Below are 21,635 nucleotides of genomic sequence, written 5' to 3'. Positions count from 1 at the left end.
TGAAAGCTGGTTTAAGGTATAGAATCTTTAGAATAAACTCTAAAAATCTATTTCGTTTGAAAACTATTATTAACTTGTAATAAGAATTTTGACCATCGTCGGCAAAGCCAAGATGTTTTCCCGCCAACACAATTGACAACAAACTGAACTTGAAACCATGGCAGAAAGTCACATGGATTGGTGTTCATAGTCGTGCGGTTCAGTTTATTACTTTAATTTAAAAAAATACATATTCCACATTAAAACAAAAAACTTTTCTACAACTTTTATTAGACTTAATTAAACAAACAAGCTTTTTGTGTCGTTTATGATCTTAATGGTTTTATACAAGAATAATTTTTAGTTGTTTATTAAATGCAATATGCAATATTTAATGCAATAATCTTATTTAAAAACTAGTATCCGGTTGGATCCAGATAATGTTAAAAAGTTAGGATCCGGATCTAAAAAAGGCATAATCCGGTAGATCCCTCATTCAAACGCTTCGGCCCCAAAAGGACTAAAATTTTACGGTTCCGGTCTGCCGATCAAAAACGTTGCCCACCCCTAGTTTAGAGTAACTAACAATACTTAGCTAACTGTAAGTAAAAGTGTCAAGAAATTAAAGTTCTTAAAAATGTTGCTTTTTATGTTAAATTAAGAATAATTTGAATATTTATAATACGAAAGAGTTAGTCGTTAATAGAAATTTATTTTTTAAGACTATTTAAAAAAAAAAAATTTTTTGACTAAGTTAAGTTTAATTATTGGCATGATATTTTTAAATGTTTAATTTCAAAGAAGTCTATTTCAAAAAGAAAATAATATTTGAAAAAAATAAAATAAAACAAAGTTAAGAACAAAAGAATAAAAATAAAAAACAAAAAACATATTTGCATTTATCTCCTTTAACTCAAGTTGAGAACCCGAATAGTTGCAATTAAAACTAAAAGTACTTTATGATATTTGTAAAAAAATATTAAAAAAATCATTACTTTCCTTTAAAACAGTTAAAATGAGAGTATCAAGGTATGTTTTTTGAAATTCTTACATAGGTTATTGTTTTAATGACCATCAGAAATTCTAGCTATTCATATTGAGATGTATGTTTAATTCAATACATGTTTCATAATATGCTGAACCCACAAAGATACAATTATAAAAGTTCTAATAATTTTACAAATGTTAATAAATGGAAACTAAAAATTAAGTTTATTTAAAAAAATGTTCTCTTTTATTTACATAATTTATTTTTCACTTATAGAACAGTCAATGCTTTCAAAATTCAGTGAAGAAAAATTCAAAAGAAACAACTTTGTATAACGCACAAATAAAAAAAAAATCTTTTTACATCAATTTTACAACTTACTTTCATGCAAATACGAAATAACGTAAACTATTCTTTATAAAACATAAATTGTTCCGTTTTTAATCTTTTTTTGTAATACTTTGTATTTAGGTCAAACAACTATAGTTCTCAACTTAAAATTTAGTGAAATAATGTGCGAGACTTATTATTTTAGAATTTATAGCAAAACCGAGTAACACCTAAAAGATCATCAGTTACTAAACATTTTTTAATTAAACAGAAAAAAAAATTGTTTAATAAATTTAGACCTATCATAAAAACCTAAATAAAATTGATCTAAAATAAACAATCTAAAACGGCAGTTAAACTTTTTTTAAAACGGACACTTTTCTAGAATAGACTTGTAACATAAATTTATAAAATATAATACATCAAAATTAAACTACAAATAATAACGTTAAAATGAATTAACTAAATAAATTTCCTAAAATAATATTCTTTAGTTAATATAATTAAAAGCCTACTCGTTTTTTCTTCTTTTTAACTTTTGACTTTGTATTGGAATCCATAGGCCTTTTGATGGACTGTTTTATAAGAGGTAAACTGTTCATCAAAACATTATTCCTTGGTTTGAATTCGCTATAATTTCTGTTAAAACTTTGCAAAATTTTATTATTTATATTTTTTGTAACAACACTTGTTCTTTCTTCGGTTTTTTCAACAATTGAAACCTGTAGATCATCGTTTGTCCAAGCGTTTAAAAGTTTTTCTCGCTCAATATCTTGCTGATACTCATCCAAAGAAGCATCGATCAACTTTAACTCGGGCTCAACAATTTCATCAAGACAACTGAACTTAGTTCCATCGAGATCTAACCTCAACATTTTTCTATGCTTTTTGGGTACTTCAACGTAAGCAAGGTGCTCTTTATATTTCTTAGATTTTTTGGCTTCACTACAGTCAATATTGCTTTCAGTATGCAATAAATTTTCGGAAGCATACTTAAGCATATTGTGTTTGTTATTTTTATCGACTAAATTCAATCTTTGTTCAATAATGTTTCCAGTTCGATCAATTTGCAGAACCTTCCAACTTTCATCAGACGTCTGGTATGCTGTAATCCCTGTTTTTTGATTATAGCTTGTTATCGTGTTTAAAGCAGGTAAACTTAAAGTATAAAGTAATGAGAAATAAAAACACATTTTGTGCTTTAAATATTTATAACAAGATGAACTACAAGTGATAAAACATTTAATAAGTCAACTTTAACTTTTATAAGATAAAGAAGTCGAAAAATTTGTTATAAAACTATTTCAAACTACATGTAACTGAATTAAGTTTAATTGGTTAGCTTAAGTTTATATGCTTGGTGATTTTTTTGTAAGATAGATACTTGTAAGATAAGATACAACTACAGATTTTTGATCTTGTTTAAAATTATAAAATAAAATTACAAACTCTTAATAATCAAACAGCTGTTTGAAGAACATGATTACTAAAAACATCTTAAATAGTTTATAAACTGTAGATATAAAAAATAGATCTACCTGTAGTCATTGGTACAGCTTCTTTATATGATCGTGCAAATTTAAAAGAAGCAATTTTGAGGGGAAGAGTTGACTTCATTGGGGGTAAAACTTGGTTTTCATTGCAACCCCAATCGTAGTGTAGACATCTGACATGATGACGGTTACCCATAGCTACTATGATGTCATAGTTATAATCGTATTTGCTTGTTTTTCTAAGTGTTGAAGTGCTACACATTTGCTTGCACGGATGGCTGTTTGGTGTAATGCACAAAGTTCAATACAATTATACTATTATAATTAGTATAACTATAATAGATTAATTATTACTACGCCTATTTGACTGAACCGTTTTTTTTAATGTAAACCTGCTAATAAACTTTAAAGTTTAAAGTATATCTTTAAAAATAGTAAAATTTTATTTAATTATTTTTTTCTGAAAACTTTTATAATTAACTTTTATAGTTTAAGAAAAAAAAAACTTAAAAGCTTTTTCTACTACTCATTACTTAAAACTGAAACAAACTATTTTTAGCTTACATCAGGGATCGGCAAAGTGCATCCCAAAAAGTAAATTTTGCAACTTAAACTAGATATTCTGGAGTTTGAAACTATAAGTAAAAAAAGCCTTCTGTAGAATTTTAGCAAAGCTTAATATTTATACTAAATATTTCGGGGTCTTTAATAAAGATTAAAGATTTAACTTTCAGCCCGCGAATATTTTATTTTCGAAGTTTGGCCTGCGGCCACTAAATGCTGGCCGAGTCGGTTTTTTTTTTTACTAAAAAAAAAACAATCAAGTACCTTAAATACAAAAAAAAACTAAGATAACATCATTAAACTTTTAACTTTTTTTTAATATGTTTTGACAAAATATACTTTTAGAGAATAATAAAAGTTTTAAAATAGCCATTTTAAACTTTATATAAAAGAACTCACTCCGTATTAACTGCCCACTTTAGTAGCGAGTGGCGTGGGTATCTTTGATCAACGAGATGCAAATGATCGCAAGTTGAAACGAGTAGTTGGTAGGAGCAAGCAATATTGCAACCTCCTTGTATTTTATTGCCTGGTAAAATCATCCTGATGTGATCATCTGCTGAGTTGAATATGGACCTATATTTTTATTTTTTCAAAACTTAAGTCTACAGGTTAAGTGTATCAAGAAAAACAATTTTATTTTTAATGATCTTTATTTATTTTTTCGGAGATAAAAAACAGCACATATTATTTTTACTTTTTGAGCCAATTTCAGCTAATTTAAAATTTGGACTAATTAAAAGTTAATATCTACCGAAGTAAATAAACTAGAATTTTGCTGATATTAAACTAAAAAGTTTTAGTTGTAAAAAGTATAAACCTTTCTCTGAGATTTTTTCCTCTTACATCACACAAAAACACATCATTTTTATCACTGAAATATAGTTGCCTTGGATTTGAGGAAAATTCTACTTGTAAGTTCAACTTGTTTTTGTTATCATCAAAGTTTCTTATCACCTAAGAATCAATTATTTTATAAAACCAGTACTTCAATTAACTTTAAATAATAATCAAGTAATTTTTAATATATAAAACAGTAACTTTTCATTATATGGCTTGTATTAAAATTCAATGAATTAGTTTAAAGTTAAAACTACAAAATGAACACAAAAATAAAATATATACAATAATAAAAAAAAATATAATAGTATTTTTCAAACGTAAGCTAATAGAACTCGCGATAAAAGTTATCCTTAAAAAACTTAAAAACATTTAGAACAATTTATCAAGCAAATATTGATATAAATACAGATCTCTAACATGTTATTACTATATATCTCAGGAAAAACCCAGACTTTGCTAATTATTTAAAATATAAATAACAATCTACTTAAAGGAGCTACTAGTTGTTATTATAAAGATTAAAGGCGGTAATAATACTGTTTAATGAATTTTTTTCTATAATTTTACTTAATACACTTTGGATAGCAGTTTATTGGTTTTGTTCTTATCGTAGAGTTTTGTACTTTTTTTTAAGTTTTGTTATAGTTACGATTTTTTTTCTTCACCTAGAATCTCAGATTACAACAATACAGAATTGTCTGCAGCTTGAGATTAATAGTATGTATAATCATCAGTATAAAATTTTTTTTTTTTTTTTTTGTCTTTATATAATGGTAATGTTCAGGGACTTCAACTGTTGGGTTTATTGTACTTTTAATAATCGTTCGATTTACTTGTTGATACATTCTGTATCTGAAACAAAATTCACTTAGGCAACTTTTCGCTTTTTATGATTAACTCAGCTGGCTAAACACGATTAGCATGCACACTGTGAACCAAAACCGCGCTTAACAAGAATTATGAATTTTTGAACTTGAAATTATGTCAAATAGAACATAATTATAAAATCGTATCAATAATTAAATTACAGTTAGCTTTAAAATTCATTAGAGCCATTCTTAAAAAAGAAAAATTGTAAATACATTCACAAATGTCTAGATATAAATAACAATATAACTAATAACCAAAAATAAATGAACTCGCACCAAAGAGCACTAATTTATTTGTAGATTTAAATTTTTAATTCGTTTGAGCTTCTGAGCTACAGGACTTTATGATAACTAACTTTCAAAAAAAAATTTAAAAAAATACTTAATCTATAATTTCCACTTTAGGGTTCACAGTGATGAATGTAGTATTTTACTAGTTTTTTTGACACTGTAGAAGTATTATATGGATTAGTGCAAATAATAACACTCTTTTAACTTTTACTTTTAAAAATGACCAAGTCTAGTTCTTTTCGAGGTATTATGGCAGGGGTCGGCAAACTGCGGCCCGCGGGCCAATTGCGGCCCGCGAAGGGTAAATCTGCGGCCCGCGAGCATGTTATTTTTTAGAATGGAATGCGGCCCGCGAAAGAAATTTTTGTGGCCCGCGAGCATGTAAATGTGGCCCGCTGAGCAAAATTATATTTCTAGTTAAATTTTTTCGGTAATTCGACTAAATTTGATTAGTTTGATTTTAAGTCTCTCTATAAGATTTTAAAATAATTTCAAGAAATTACTGCTTTAGTTTAAAAATGTGAAAAAGACAGATTAGGGTTCTAACAGGATATGTTTCTCAGTTTCATAATTACTTCTTTTTTACAGCAGTAAGTAATTATCTGAAAAAAGAGTGTCAAGAGTGCTTGGATTTAATAAGTCGGTTATATAATACCTATTTTTAAATAAACTAAATGCAAATATTTTCCATTTTTTGCAAAAGTAATGCACAGTAATTAACTAAAGTGTTATTTCTTTACAGCTTAGATATTCTTTTTCAATATTTTTTATACCTCAGTTTCTTTTATAATTTTTTTATTTGTAAATGTTATATTAATGTTATATTATAACATTTAAAATAACATAGTAATAAGAAATAAGGTTCATTTGATTTTTGTTTTGACACATTTTAATTTTTTATAAGTTTTCTATGCACACCAACTTCAAAAAATGCTCATACTTTAAACCACTTTTTTTTAATACTTTAGTTAGTTTAAGTTTAGTTTATGCATACTTTTCTAACATTTTATTTATACATGTCATATCTAAATTTGTACAGACACATTTAAAACAATATATATGACATAAGTTAATATAATTTTTGTTAGGTATACATTCCATTTTTCAAACATTGTTTTTTTCAAGCTAAGTTAATTTTTATGCTTTGCATATCAATACACACAATTGCTGTTTTTTGGAGCTACCTATTTAATATAAACTAGATATAGGAATTGTAAATTTATAAAGTTTGTACATTGTTAATCAAAATAGTTTAAATTCAAGCAAATAAACAACTAAACATTGCCACACATCACTACTTGAAGACTTCAAATCTCAGGCCAACTAAGCCATTTTTTAAGTTTTTGGCTAGAATTGCTTTTTGTATACAAAAATATCTGGAATGTTTTTGTTGACTCAGGCTGGCTTTTTTGCTTTAAAGAGTGGAAAATTAAACTTATGATGTATGTTTTGCTCAATCCACAGTGTTAGTTTGAGTTTTAATATATGTAAAATTTTAAGTCTTGCAGCTGATATAATTCAAATATTATTTATATTATTGTGTACATTAAAGAATGAACAATCAGTGTTGCCAAAAAAGTTGAATCCCGGAAAAGCTTTGAATTTGTGAATATACGGTTAAAAATTCTAGAAAAAAACTTGAATTTGAGAATTTTTGAAAAAACCTGGAATTTCAAACAATTTTTACATAAAAAGTAATGAAATTTCGATTTGACTCAAAAAAAAATTACCAAATAAATGTTTTTTTTATTAAAAAATATGTTATAGTAGCTTAAAATTATTTTTTAATATTGATAAATGTTATAAGACATCTTTTTAAACTTTAACTAAACTTTATACAAAAAAAAAAAAAGGAATTGTACTTTCAAAAACTCCGTATTGGTACATCGCACCTTTACTTGAAAAATTTCACCGATTGTTGTGCTTCGCGTTGGAACTAAACCAAGAAATTCTACTAAAATGTCAAAGTTAGTAAAAATATCTCTAATAAAAATTCTCAGATGAGCAATAGTTTTTCTATCAGTGCTCTCATGTTAACAGTTTGATTAAAGTCCTAATTGGATTTATGCGACTTTATAACCTTAATGCATTTCCTAAACATGACTTCATGTTGTCATTGAAGAAATAAACAAAAGTTTTTCATTACCGCCAACATCAATTCTTTATAAAAGTTTTCAATTATAAACGATATCTCATTTTAGGTAATAAATTTTGCTACTTTATTACTTGCCTTAACAATTTTTTCTGATTATTCTGATGTTACTGAAGATAATAATAACAGTCGAAAATGACTTAGTCGAAAATGAATTTGGTGATATTTTTATTGTTTCTCGCAATAACTCCTAACTAACGCTTTTTTTATTCTTGTAGCTCGTCTTATATTTTACAGTTAATATTTTTAAATGCAATACTCTTATTGCAAATAAAGAATTGCTATCATGGTTAATAAAAAAAAAATTCTACTTTGCTAATGACTCAATAAAATTTTATACTTTTGTTAAACTTGTTTAAGAAACTTAATTGTCCATTCCAGCTGACTTATATATTTTTGGCATGTTTACTTTATATTAACTGGGTTGCTACACAAACAGGTTATTTTAAAAGCTTGAAAACTCAGGTGTGTGTGAAGCTTTTATTTCAAACACTTTAAAGAAATCTTCCAATTCTCAGAATAGTTTTTATGACTGTTGTGTAGTTTACTAACTGCATTTTTTTTTTGTTTTTTACACTTTGTGTACTTTTTGATAATGATGATATTTTAACTAGGTATTTAAGCCTGATTAACAACTATTTATTAGATTTTTAAAATTTTAATAAATTTAAGCTGGTTTGATGCATCTCAGACATTTTTGCTTTTTAAGTGGAAACCATGTAAAAGTCTAATTACTAATAAGATATTTAATTATTAAAGTATTTGAGAATAAATTATCTTAAATTATTTGTTTTAGCTTTCTGGAATACAAACAGGTATTAATTTTATTATGTTAACTAATTACTAAATTTCTTAATGAGTGTAAATTATTTAACTCGCAAAAACTTTTTTCGAAGTAAATATTCTTAGAAATATGAAAAAGTGTTGATGATATAACAAATGTATAAAAGTAACCCATAAATTGACTTTCAAGTTAGGTTTTTATAGAGAGTTAGGTTGTAAGTAAAATTAATAAAGTATTAAGTTTAACTTATTAAGTGCTTATGAAAGTAAACACTTTATCAACAATATTAGTACATATTTATTAAAGTATATTAGTCAATGTGAATCATAATCAATATTAATTTAAATAGGCATTCTATGTATAGCTAAAAGTCATTTTAAATAATAAGGTGAATAAAAGTAAAATTTAGTGTGACTAAAACTAAAACCATAAGATTATTGAAATGTCACTAAAACTAAAATTGCGGCCCGCGAAGACTTTGGAAACTTAAAATTTGGCCCGCGACCACCAACTGCCTGCCGACCCCTGTATTATGGTATGAGTTGAACAATATCTAAATTCTAAACTATCATTTTTTAAATCTTAAAAAAAAAATCCTGCTGTTAAAAAAAGATCAATCCTTAAGAACTTTTATTTATTCCGAAAATTAATCAAAAAAATACTGAGTTTTTTCAAACTTATAGCAAGAACTTAAGCTAAACCGTGGTTAAACAAAAACAAATGAAATACAAAAAATGACACACTATTTGCGATTAACAATTTATATCAAGTTTACTAACAGTCACGGCCTCTTCACTACAGCCTCTATTTACATCCCACAACCTAATAGTGGAATCTTCTGTCATGCTCAGAACTTCTTGCATTTTCCAAGGGTTCAGTGAAAAATGAGAAAACTGTTTGTTTGTAACAGTTGGGTGTTGTATTCGCGAGCTACATTGGCCGGGACTGAAAAAATACTTTAAATAAAAATTTAAGGTGAGAAATAAATAGGCATGAACAAAGATAGCAGTAAAAGAAACAAATAAAGTTAATTAAAAACTAAGAAATACTTCACTTAAAATTTTTATTAAATTAGATGAAGTTTTATTTCTTTTTATATAAAAACATTAAAATAAAAACATAAAGTAAATTGAAAATAACAGTAAAACCTTTTGAAATCATCCACAAAAAAAATTTCGATAAAGTATTGTGTTCTTGCTGCAATACTGATAGCATTTTTATTCCACTTTGAAATTTCTGTTTGTCGTATTTCTGACCACTTATCTTTTAGTTGAAACCTAAAATTAAAGTTATTTGAAACTGTTATCAAAGATAATAGAATTCCCTTATTTCAACATTTTATCAAAAACAATGTTGGAAAAATTTAATAAGAATACCAGCTAATTCAAGTAACAATGCTGCTTGCTCAAAACTCTTTGTAATTAAATCTATAGTTGTCAAAACCTTTTTAGGCTGTGTATAATAAATTACTAGATATGAAACCCTATTCTTTTTTAATAATTGAAATGACAAAGATTGTTTCAATGCAAACCAACAATACTAGTATTTCTATTCGATTTATCTATAAATATGTTAGAACTTTAAATAGATAGAAAAGCCTTTAAAAGCGAGAGGATAAAAATTCAACTCCGTAAAAAATAGTTTTTATACTCATTGAGTTTCATGTAAGCATTACAATAAATTTGTGTATAGGTTAGAATAAAGAGAAAAACTGGTGTATATCAGAAAAAAAACTTACTTTTTTATTTCTTCAATTCGATTACTGTTTCCCAAGCTTTTCTGTAAAAATTGTTTTACTTTGTTTATAATATTTTTATATGCATTAGAAATAAAAACTAGCTTTTTATCAGTAAAAAAAAATTATACTTTTTAAAATAAAACATTATAATTAAAAACTATGTAAAAAGATAACTTTTTTAATCTTTTACCAATATCACTTTTAAGATAATAACTTTTGAAACTAAAATAAATTTTAAACAGGTAACAAATTTAAGTGTTTACTAAAAAAGAGTAGGAATTTGTTTGTTCCTAAAATTTATTCCTAAATCAAAGCCAGGAAGTTGTAAATCATATATACATTGCAAGTTGTAAACTAATTTGTTTGCTTAAATGTTATCAAAAAAAAATCATATGATTTAACAAAAAAGTAGAAATGTTCATCACAACTTAAACTCAGGTTTAACTTAACATATCATAATACTGTAGAAAACTTAATAGTTAGAAATAAAAATGTAGGAAAAGAAAAAAAATCAAATACTAATAAAGATCAGTTTGATAACTTATTTATAATAATAGTAAAGATAAGTTTTATAACGTTTACCGTCGATTAAACTGTAAGTTTAGTTGTAATCTTCAATAAAGAATTCATTTATTAAATATTTCTTTAAGGAAAAAATTACACCTACTAATATAAAATTATAAAATTAGGTGTATATGATACTATAACTTTAATAAGATATTTAACCTATCTAACTTACAAGTTCATTTATCCGTGAAATACTAAGATTATCCATGTTTTCACCGGAAGGATAAACAATGTACGTTGATTTGTCAGGATTGCAACTGAAAACATATAACTTATTTTACATAAACAATTCATCTTGTAGTAACACTTTAATGAAAGAAAAAGATTAATTGTATTTTGAATTGTGATTGTATATTAAATAGATTAAGGTACATACAAAATGTTTATAATTTAAAAAGAAACCTTTATTATTTCAAAAAGTAAAATTTGACTAAATCCAATATTTATAGTTAGTAGAAAAGTGTTCTCATAAAAGTTATTGATTTTTTTTATATAAACAAATACAGTACTAGTGAGTAAAGCTTAAAACATTTTAGACAATCACCCTTTAAAAAGTCTTTCAAAGGTTTAATGAATGTTATTTTTAAATGGTTTAAAAAACCAACCTTAATGGACTACTTATTTAAAAACTATGTAGTTTTCATATAAAAAAATATTTATTTAGTATTCATTACTTCTATCCTCGCTATTTGTATAAATAAGACAATAAATCTAATAGTAAATGTAGTAAATTATAAAAAAAAATTAACGATATATACTTAAACGAAGAAATATAACATTTTTTTTTGAATTAAGGCAATATAGAATAAAAGCATTAAAAAATAAATAACACTTTTATATAAAAGCTTTAAGTACTATTACAAATAACTTTTTATCTAACATATTAAAAAATTAACTAAAACTTGACGGTTTAGTAAATATTTAAAAAAGTTCTCTAATAACGGAAAATTTTAAGTAAATGTCTTTTAATTTTTTTTCAAAACTAAACTAAAACTAAAAATGTTGGTTTTAAAACTCCAAAAAATTCTCATATCTACTAAAAAAAGTGACCTTGTCTAAATTACTAAAATTTTGAGAAAAATTTACGGAGAAAACTAGTAAAAAATAACCTGTTAAAATTTAAAAAAGTATGCTTAAAAAACAAGGATAAAATTAAAAAACATCTTTTTAGTTCATTCAATACATCACCTATTAAACTTACCAACTTAAATTTGTTTTATCTCAAATTTTTTTTGATTCTATTACCTTGTCAAAAATATCCGGTAGCTCAATTAAAAGTACACAAATACGATGTAACAAAAAGTAGAATTCAACTATGGTTTCAACAACATGATTGTGAAAAACAATAGAAGTGTCAATTAAAACAAAATAAACTTTAATTGCGTTGGCAAGGTTGCCACAGATCGAGCTAAAAAAATCCCTGACTTTTTGATCAAATTCTTTATTAAAACTGTTTCATAAATACATAAACAAAGATTTGAAACTATGTAAAGTTTCCATTATCAATATATACAGGCTAAAACAACAGTTATTTCGCTGGTTTCAATCATCAAACTTCCATTGCACCATTTGAACCATCTGTGTATGATCGATGTATGTGCAATAAACAGCTCTATTAGAAAAATTCTTTACCACATAGTAAATACACAGGTAAGATCAAAGAAAATTTTAATCTATTCAAAAAATTCAACAAGAAGCTGAAAAAAAATATTGCAAAAGCAATCTTCTTTTGAAAATAACATTAGCAAAAATCAGTTTATTATGATCATAAAAATTCTTATTTAGAACATGTTTATATCAAATTTCCGGACTTTTCCTGACATTTTTTCCAAATTCCTCATTTTTTCCAGACTTAGTCTTTTTTTTTCATTTTTCCTGACTTTGTGGAAACACTGCGTTAGTATCTATACTCTAATAAACTAGTTGAATAAAACGAGTTCCTAAATAAAACAAATCTGTAAATCTACTAAATGTAAGTATAACAAAAAACTTTATCAAACTAAGATGAAAATATTTTATTAATACAAAAACTTAATAAAACAATATAAAGCAAAAGCGGTTGTAATATATTATAGGAACTATAATAAAATTAATTTTTTATTTAACTTACTTGAAACTTTTTATGGTACCGCCATTGTATGACTGATCATCATAAATATTTACAAAATCACTTTTGACCTCTTCTTCTAAAATATCACAGAGCAATTTTTTAGGAACATCGAAAATAGTATCATCAAATTGCAAGTGCTTGTGGCCAAATGTTGCGAAATTTCCTCCACTTTTGAAATGCTGACTGCATTTTTTAACAGAATTGAGACCAGTATTTTTGCGCATGTAAACCTGAAAATAATCAAATACTGTTATATCAATTAATAAAAATTCTCAGTTTGCTCATGTTTTTAATTTTATTTACTATATAAAATATAAATAGTAGATACATCATTTGCAACATATATAGGGTTGCCAGAGGTTAAATTTTTTTAAAGGTTTTGGAAGTACAAGTTTTTTTTTGTCCACTTTTAGTATTAAATTAAATTCAAGATAAAAACTGTCTTAAATAGTGTAAAAGTTTTGAAAATATACTGTAATGGTATTTTAAATGATTCTATTGTCGGAAGGATTTTTATTATATTTAGTCACCACTGGCAACTTAACAGCAATATATCTTTAATTAAATTGTAAAACTTAAAGCCTTTTGAATCTACTTGATTCTTTTTCAAATGTTAAACGAATTGTAAAATTGTTTTAAAGATTGATATAAAAATTTAAACTAGCTATGACGTAGTTATACAAAGTTATTAAAAAAACTTGCTAGTAAAACAAAAATTTATAACAATAGTTCCAGTTAATATAGTGTTAGTTTAGTAGAGCTACTTTTTCATTTCCGGAAAATTGCGTATTTTGTTTTGATTTTTCTTATTCAATAAGCATTGATTCCAAACTATAAAGCTCACCTAGAGTAAACTTTTTATGACTTAAAAATTATCATCCGTATTGCAGTTTTTACATTGTATTCAATGATGCAAGTGCTCGAAAATAGCACTGCGGGAGACCTCGAGTCAAAAGTTTAAAAGATTTACTGACCACAAAGGAAATGATAAACGCAGTGCTATTTTTGAACACTTGAACTATTGTATACATTAAATTTATAATTAAAGATTCATCATTTTACATATAAAATTATTAAAAATTTTAAGACTTTCGAAGATTACAGGTTTTATGACAACCCTGATAATAAAATTATAAAAAAAAGCTTTGAGTTTTAATTAACCTAAAAACGATATAACTAACGCTTATAAATAAACAATTAGCTTACTAAAACGGTAAAGAAACTACTAATTTGAAAATAAAATAATATAATTTTGAATAAATTGTACATTACTGCAAGTGCACTTAATTTTCAACATGCAAAATGAAACCAATTTTGAATTTACTGCAAGGAAAATTTGTAAAAAAATTACTTACATATAATAAATCTATAAAAGCAAATATTTTTTTCAAGTTTATAATGTTTAATCCAAGGGTTATGTTATTTTTAGCAGAAAAGGAACTAATATCAAATCAAATATTATATATACTTTTTGACATTTAGTTAAAGATTGTAAAAAAGATAAAGGCAGGCAGTTATGTAAAAAATAAAATTTTAAGGTTAGAAACATCAATAAGGTAGGCACTTTAAGATATAAGCACTAAAGTAAGGTACGCACTAAACTATTTTTGGAAAAAAATCTAATACTTTATGAAACAAACTAAAACATGATTTTGATAAAATTCAAAAATGAAAGACAAGTATCCTTGTAAAATTGTTAAAAGTATAGATCATTGTTGCCACAGATCAAGCTGAGAAAAATTTCCTGACTTTTTACCAAAATTTTCCTGACTTTTTTATATCAAACTCTTAATTTAAAATTATTCTAAAGTACATAATCTAACACTTGAAACTATATAAAGCTTTCAATCTAATTTTAATATAGGTAAAAACAACAGTTTTTTTGCTGAATTCAATCATCAAACTTCCTTTACATCACTTGAACCATATGTGTATGATTGATGTATTTGCAATAAACAGGTCAATCAGCGAAATACTTGTATTATTACCTTATAAACACAGCTTGTCCATTATTATTCCAGTAAGATGTTTTCGAAATGTGTTCCAAGGCTAAAATTTATCATGTATGATATTTTTGTTCGGGCCATCTGACATGACTGTGCTACTGCACTGTCAGGAAGCATTTTTTTGTTCAGCTTTGACAGTTTGTTACAAAAACCCCATTTTTTTCTGAATTTTGTCATTTTTTATATTTTTTCCTGACTTCCTGATCATGTGGCAACCCTGATAGATGGTAGTAATATATAAAATATTCTAAAAAAATAAGTAGACAATGCGTACCAATTGGTGTGAAAAGGATACACACTTTACTTAACGTTTAAAACTTTGATGGGATTAAAGTTGCATACCTTATTGTTGCCCCTACTGCATTTTATTTATTACTAAAAAAAACTTAGTATTAGACATGTACAAGAAAAAACCTATTTCATTTATATTAAATATAATACAAAGTATCAACTGGGTAAAATTATAACCCTCTGCTGTTGATTCTCTGTTTTCAACTTTGTTTGTTTGGTTATTTTGTATATTGTTGGGTTCTGCTTTGAATGTTTCCTGATTTGTAGTTGCAGTTTGAGCAGTATTAGATATTGATGTTGGAACGTGAGAATCTGCTAACAGCTCGGAGTTACTTTGTTGGTCTCGCCTCTTAAAGCTTGACGCTTTATCGGCCGAGTGTGCACGCTTTGTGTGCTTCTTGACCATGTCAGAGATGTGGGTTGTTGACATGGCCTTGGGATTCTTATTTTTGGAACTCATTCTTCCAGGGAATAGCTAACCGCAGAATTTCCGTGAAGAAATCGATTGCAATTAGCCGAGATAGAACTCAGAAATGCAAACAGATAAGAATTCTCCGCAAATAACCAAGTCAACGCTCAGTAATGCGAATTGGTGCGAATTCTTACGCAATTAACCAAGTTGGAACTCAGTAATGCGATCTGTTGATTTTTAACCGCACTTAACCGAGAATGAGCTCAGTAGTGCGAACTGGAAACGAGGTATAGCTAGTCGAGGCTCGACTTAGTGTAATAATGACCACTTACCGTAGTCTATTAAAAATTAAAAAATACTTAACAAATGCTACTTTCGTAATCTACCGTTAACTTACTATATTCTAACTTAGATAAATGTAAACTTAGTTAGTTAAACTAAACTGTTAGATAGAGAATTGCTAACACAAAGTTTATTTTACACCAGAAAACTATTATTACGATACAATAAAAGACACTCACACTCGTGCAGGACAAAAGCTCAGGAACTAAGTTACCACAACAAATCACTGGGCTGACTACTACAAGACGTCTCGAGCTGGTTTCTAACGCCGGTATTCGTTTCGGGTTGAAACTCAATCTCTCGATCAAACGTTTTTGCGGACTGGCTACGTGAAAAACAAGCCTCTACGCTTAAAGTGTAATCAAACAAAGCCCTCTCTAAGTGATAACAAATGCCTAATACGAAAAACCTTCGTTGGCTGTAAACGTAAAATGCCTACCTATATTGTGTAAGTAAAATGTCTCTTCGTTGAGTGTTATTATCTAAAGCCTTACGCCGAATGTATTCGTTAAGTGAGTCAAAACTAAAAGCCCACGCCCTTCTTGCGACGTCTATTTTTATGCAGTCTGCTTCTCGAAGAAAAAAGATTTCTCTTCTCTTCACAAAAGCAGTGCGAAGCAGGCGCAATGCTTACAAAATAGAGAAAGTTGAAATAATCTATAAACTTAGTTTAAAATAATCTTTTAAACTTTTATCATATAAGTTAAACGCAAATAAAATAATAACTCATTTTATTTCAAATAAAACAATACCTAATCATTAGTCCTAAAGAAAAATACTAGGTAACTTTCTAAATATATACTTACTTCTTTAGGATGAAAGACAGCATTCTTTTTAATACTAGTATTTCTTTTAGCATTGAAAAAAGTAAAATAGTTAGCAAATTGGCTGAACGTTTGGCTACAAATATCAGGATGATCACGCATCATGTTCATTACTTGCCCAGAAACGTTCAAATCTAAAAACATATACATTTCACTGTTAATATTAACAAGACATAATTCAAATATAATGAATATTTGACTAATTTAAGATTTATAGTCTCTAATTATACAAATTTATATAGACTACGTGAGGAAAAATTAAGAGTTTTGTATGATTCGTTCTGTTTTATTGGAAAACTATTTAAAAAGACTAAGCTTACATCATGTTTTATTTTTCAAATTTATTGTTTTTTTACTAACTTAATCCATCAGTTGAAGTAACAAGACAAAGATCACTGATATTTTGAGGGGAATAGAACTCTTGGGAGCCACAGCCTTCAACAACACACTGGGATGTTCCATCTAAACTGAGGAACCTGAAGTATTTTGTTGTTTTATTTTCTTTAAAATTGAATTAATGATTAAGATTTATACTTTAACTAATGTAAAAAAGTATATAAAAGTTTTATAAAATTGGTATGTAAAGGACAAAATAGAAAGTCTTTAATATGTTAACAAAATTTCTAAAAAACAAAAAAAAAACATTTTGAGAAAATTATTTAATTATGTTTTTTAAGTTATAGAATATGTTTAATTTCATTAAAAAAATTAACTAGTAATATTTTACTTCAGGCAATAAAATTATATCAAAAGTAGTTACAAAAACAATTAATAAATTTATGAATAATTAATGAACTTTACAGCAAGATCAACAACAACAACAGCATCCGAGACAACCTACAACCGATTTCGTCCTAATTAGGACTCATCAGGCAGGCATATTCGCGAGAAACTGCTGTTTCGGATGCTGTTGTTGTTGATCTTGCCGTAAAATTCATTAATTATTATTGATGGCGCAAAACATCTCAACTCTGTTAATGATGGCCGTAATAACTACTGGTTAGAACTGGTCAAACGAGCGCAGACTATAATCTCACAATAAGCTGACAATGTCTAACACGTGGGCTGTGAATGATTTAGCTGTGTCAATTTTTTTAACTTTACCACAAACGGTCGCTTCAGTGCTTCGTAAATTTATGAACTAATAAGTTTTATTTAATCAACTAATAGTAATAAAGATATATATTTTCGAGCTTATACAAATACATTAGAAAAACTAAGTGCTTTAGTAAAAAGAAACATCTTAACTCTTTTTTTGTAAATTGAGTAAAACTTTTCATACAGAAATTAACAACATGAAAACATTCAACAGATCTGTAACTTTTAAAGCAAAATAAACTTCCCTGAGTTAACATGTAAATAAGTAGTATTTACATCGAATAACTTATTTTAGACTTCTTATACAGGGCTGCTACAAATGATTATTAATATTATGTTTGTCATAAATTTAAAAATAAAACATTTTATAAGTAAAAAAATTCTTGTTTAAAACTCTGAACTGTGTGTTTATTAAAAAGTATTTTTTTGTTATTGACAGTTTTTTCAACTAATACAAGAATGAATAAAATCAGTAAACAAAAAAACACCAATTAACATTTCAAACACACTAGTGTATGTAGATGGGCCTAAATTTTCTCTCCTAGATTTTATCTTCTAGCAAGATAATATAGTCTATTGACCTAATCTAAAGCTTACTAACTTCAACTTACAATAAAATTTGGTTTATTCTAAAAACAAGTTGTAAACTCTAATTTGGTTTCCAGTTTTAAAGACTACAAAAATAAGACTTAAAATCTGAAAAACATAGAGAATTATAACTTAAGGCCATAGGGGGGGGGGTCCAACTTTTTTTTTTACAAAAAATAAATTTGGGTTTTATATGAAAGCTTTAAATACAAACTACAAGCCTGTTTTTATAGAATTCAAAAATATAATTTAACTTTTGAGATATTTTATTTTTTGTAAAAAGTTTCCGATACAAACGTATGGACCGCAAATTTTTTGGAGTCAATTTTCTCGGAAATTTAAAAATTCACTAAAAACCTATCTCCTCCTTCATTTTTTGACCTAGAGACTTCAAATTTTCAGGAAATGTTCCTTTTAATATTTTGAAGAATCTGAATGTTGGAATTTTTGAAATTTTGAAGAATAAAAATTTTATCTACAAAAAACTGAAAAAAGGGTAGTTTTTTGACAATAATTTTTTTTTTACTCAAAATAAAACAAAATCCTACAATAGATCTCTTTAAAGTTTAATGATACACATTCTGTAAAAATTTGAGAAAGATTACTCAAAAAATGAAGGAGGAGATAGATTTTTAGTGAAATAGTCTTTTTTCGCATTTTTAGTTTTCGCCTTCCATAAGGAACCTATTGAACGCCCTTTCTTTGATCGCTTATATCTCAAAAGTTACTTTGAGTTTTTTTAAGCGGTTAAAAGTGTCTGATAGCTCAGATTAAATTCTACAAAATAAGATCAAGTTGTAAAAAACAAAGTGGACCCCCCTATGGCCTTAATTTAGGTTACTTCTGGCTTTGAAGCTCTAAATAAACAAAGTTTAACATTAAAGCAACTATATATTTAAACTGGAATAAAAATATTACAACACCACTACTTTAGATAAGAAATCTAAATAGCTAAACAAAAACAGTTTATTTAAGTAAAAGTAACAAAGTAAATTACAATTTATATAGGGTTATGAGTACAATTTTTGGTGTCACAAACTTTTATGTTATAGTATTACAAAACGCAGCTCATTCACTGGTAAAAAAACCAGATAAGCAATCATTTCTAAACTTTGACCAGCATTAATTTAGTTTTTCAATAAAAATTCTGCACTGCCTTAAGCCAGGGGTCAGCAGGTCAAAAAAGGAACACTTTTAATATACTTAAAAAACATATTTTTAACTGATTTATTTCAAGAAAAAGAAGTGATAGATTATATTTCATGGATAAACTTAAAATTTTGCCAACCTCTGCCTTAGCTTTAGTGATAAACCTGAATTTCTGTGTTGCTTTTGCTTAAAACTGCCTGTTGAGATGACACAGTTTTTTAGACCTTTTTTGTTTATCATAGGTAAATTCTACTATTCAACCATTTAAAAACTACTTCTTGTCATTAAAGACTTTCTTGTGTCTTTGACATTTTTGGACTGGCTGCACTTTACAAGAAGATACTCCGACCAAGCTGGTGCAAGTTTTATATATGAACTTATGAAGCTTCTTGTAAATTTACCACTACTAAAGTTTGAACAAAAGTTTAAACTAGCCTGAGTTATTTTTTGCAGCCTTAATGTAAGGCAACCCAATAAAAAATTTAGTAGCTAGATATAAAAAAACTTAATACAAAAAATTGATACCTTAGTTTACAAGTTAAAAATAATATTTTGAAATCTATAAAAAATTAATGATCATAGATTTATACAAAATTAAAATAAATACTTAAATACTACTTAACTTAAAAAATACTCTAGTACAATAAATGACAACTGAGAATATAATAAATACTACTAACTCAGAATTATATTAAAACGTTTTGTTTCTAAAACATTTACTTAATAATTAAATAAATAGAATGAAAGTTAAATTTGCAAACTTGTTTAGAGAACTGTTTTGTTTATTGAGAAGTCCATTGTTTTTTGAACACCATGTGAATTGGTTTCCTTCCTAACAAAAAAAAAACAATTTATAGAAGTATTATATTATGTTTATTGTATAGTATTATTTACAAGTTACAAACACCTGTTGTTTCAAAAAATTAAAACTGAAAAACTTATGAAAATAACAGACTTCAAAAACACTAGTTTTAAAACTCATTCAAAGTTTTAAACTTTAAATTAAAAAACAAAGTTATGACTTACTAAAATTTGTGGTAGTACAGCTTCTTGAGTACCATAGTTATGAAAAAGTAAGTTAAGTTTTTGCTTCCTTTTTTCTTGAGTCAACAAATTTTCAAGGTTTGGAAAGTTTTGAAAGGGAAACTTGGAATAATTGTATTCTTCCATTCAAAAGATATATAGCAGTATTTTTATTTTTTGAAAACAATAAATTTTACACTAAAAAACATTTTGAAATTAAGTTTATTTCATTTTAAAACAAATAAGTTAGTAAATTTTAGAAACAATTAAAATAAACAAATACTTTTTATCAAAAATACGAACTTAACACATGGATATATTGTTTATTCATTAAATTATTTTTCAAACTTAAACAAATGTGGTTTATCATATACAAAACTCAAAAAAATTATTATGTTTTTAGTTGTATATAACATTTTTTTGTCATTAGTCTAAATTTAATTGTTTTATCAATAAAGTTATTCAAAATTTCAGGTTTTTTTTCATGAATTTTCAATCTCTAGGTGTTTTCAAGTAAAATTGCCACTCTAAAAAAATATTTAACAAAAACATGAACTTAAAATATCATTTTTTATGTTTTTTCTGTTTTAAAATATATGGATTACAAAATTTATTTAAAAACAATTATAATATTAGTAGCTAGATAATTTATAACATATAAATTACAAAAAAAAAAAAAGGACTTCAAGAAAACCCTTAGATGAATATTGTTAAAACAAAAACAAGACAATTTATTTTGACTGCGTTTTATTTTAAGAAACTAAAATTTATTTATTTTTTCAATATATTAAACTAGCTACTAGGGTTATAGTCTTAAAAGATGTTTTTTTACAATAATCTAGTTGTTAATTTAATAATTATTTACTTTTAACTTTAAAACAATTATAAAAATTAAATTTCAGAAAGATTGCAAGTTCATTTCCATACATTTTGATGTGTTGATTTAGTTACAAAAGATCATAAGGAAGGTAATAGACTTAAGTAAAACTTTAGTGTGTTGTATGTATATGAGTACATGTTAACTTACTTAACAACTGTAACTTAGGATGATTTGGTTTTAACCTAATCCAAAAAGATCATTAGAAAACTGGGCTATATTAAAGCATATACCTAATAGGGTGCTTATTTTTTTAGCTGCTATTTATTTCCCGCTGGAAAATTTTTTATGGTTTGGGAATATCATAAAAACACCCT

The 21,635-nt window shown here is 26.2% G+C and overlaps 1 protein-coding gene across 1 annotated transcript; it reads right to left on the bottom strand.

Annotated features, from left to right (window-relative positions):
* Positions 1-1,793: 1,793 nt before the first annotated feature.
* Positions 1,794-20,588, bottom strand: LOC145838137 (uncharacterized). Its single transcript, XM_082945687.1, has 13 exons — positions 20,445-20,588; positions 20,180-20,250; positions 16,944-17,059; positions 16,566-16,717; positions 12,709-12,938; positions 10,771-10,855; positions 10,032-10,072; positions 9,442-9,570; positions 9,073-9,238; positions 4,175-4,311; positions 3,754-3,930; positions 2,836-3,068; positions 1,794-2,411 (listed from the first exon to the last, which is right to left on the bottom strand). The coding sequence occupies exons 1-13, from the start codon at positions 20,586-20,588 to the stop codon at positions 1,801-1,803; spliced, it is 2,292 nt and encodes a 763-aa protein (XP_082801813.1). The 3' UTR covers positions 1,794-1,800.
* Between the last annotated feature and the right edge of the window lie 1,047 nt (positions 20,589-21,635).

This window comes from Thalia democratica, chromosome 1, assembly GCF_965202585.1.
Source record: "Thalia democratica chromosome 1, ktThaDemo2.hap1.1, whole genome shotgun sequence".
In the NCBI taxonomy this organism is placed as follows: domain Eukaryota; kingdom Metazoa; phylum Chordata; class Thaliacea; order Salpida; family Salpidae; genus Thalia; species Thalia democratica.
This window is presented reverse-complemented; position numbering and strand designations above follow the sequence as displayed.

Excerpts from the sequence above, each read along its gene's own strand:
- LOC145838137 (XM_082945687.1), bottom strand. The coding sequence starts at position 20,588 with ATGGAAGAATACAATTATTCCAAGTTTCCCTTTCAAAACTTTCCAAAC. Across the intron at positions 10,073-10,770 it reads TTTCACGGATAAATGAACTT|AAAAGCTTGGGAAACAGTAA; the intron begins GTAAGTTAGATA and ends CAATTTTTACAG. Across the intron at positions 3,931-4,174 it reads GGAAAAAATCTCAGAGAAAG|GTCCATATTCAACTCAGCAG; the intron begins GTTTATACTTTT and ends ATAAAAATATAG.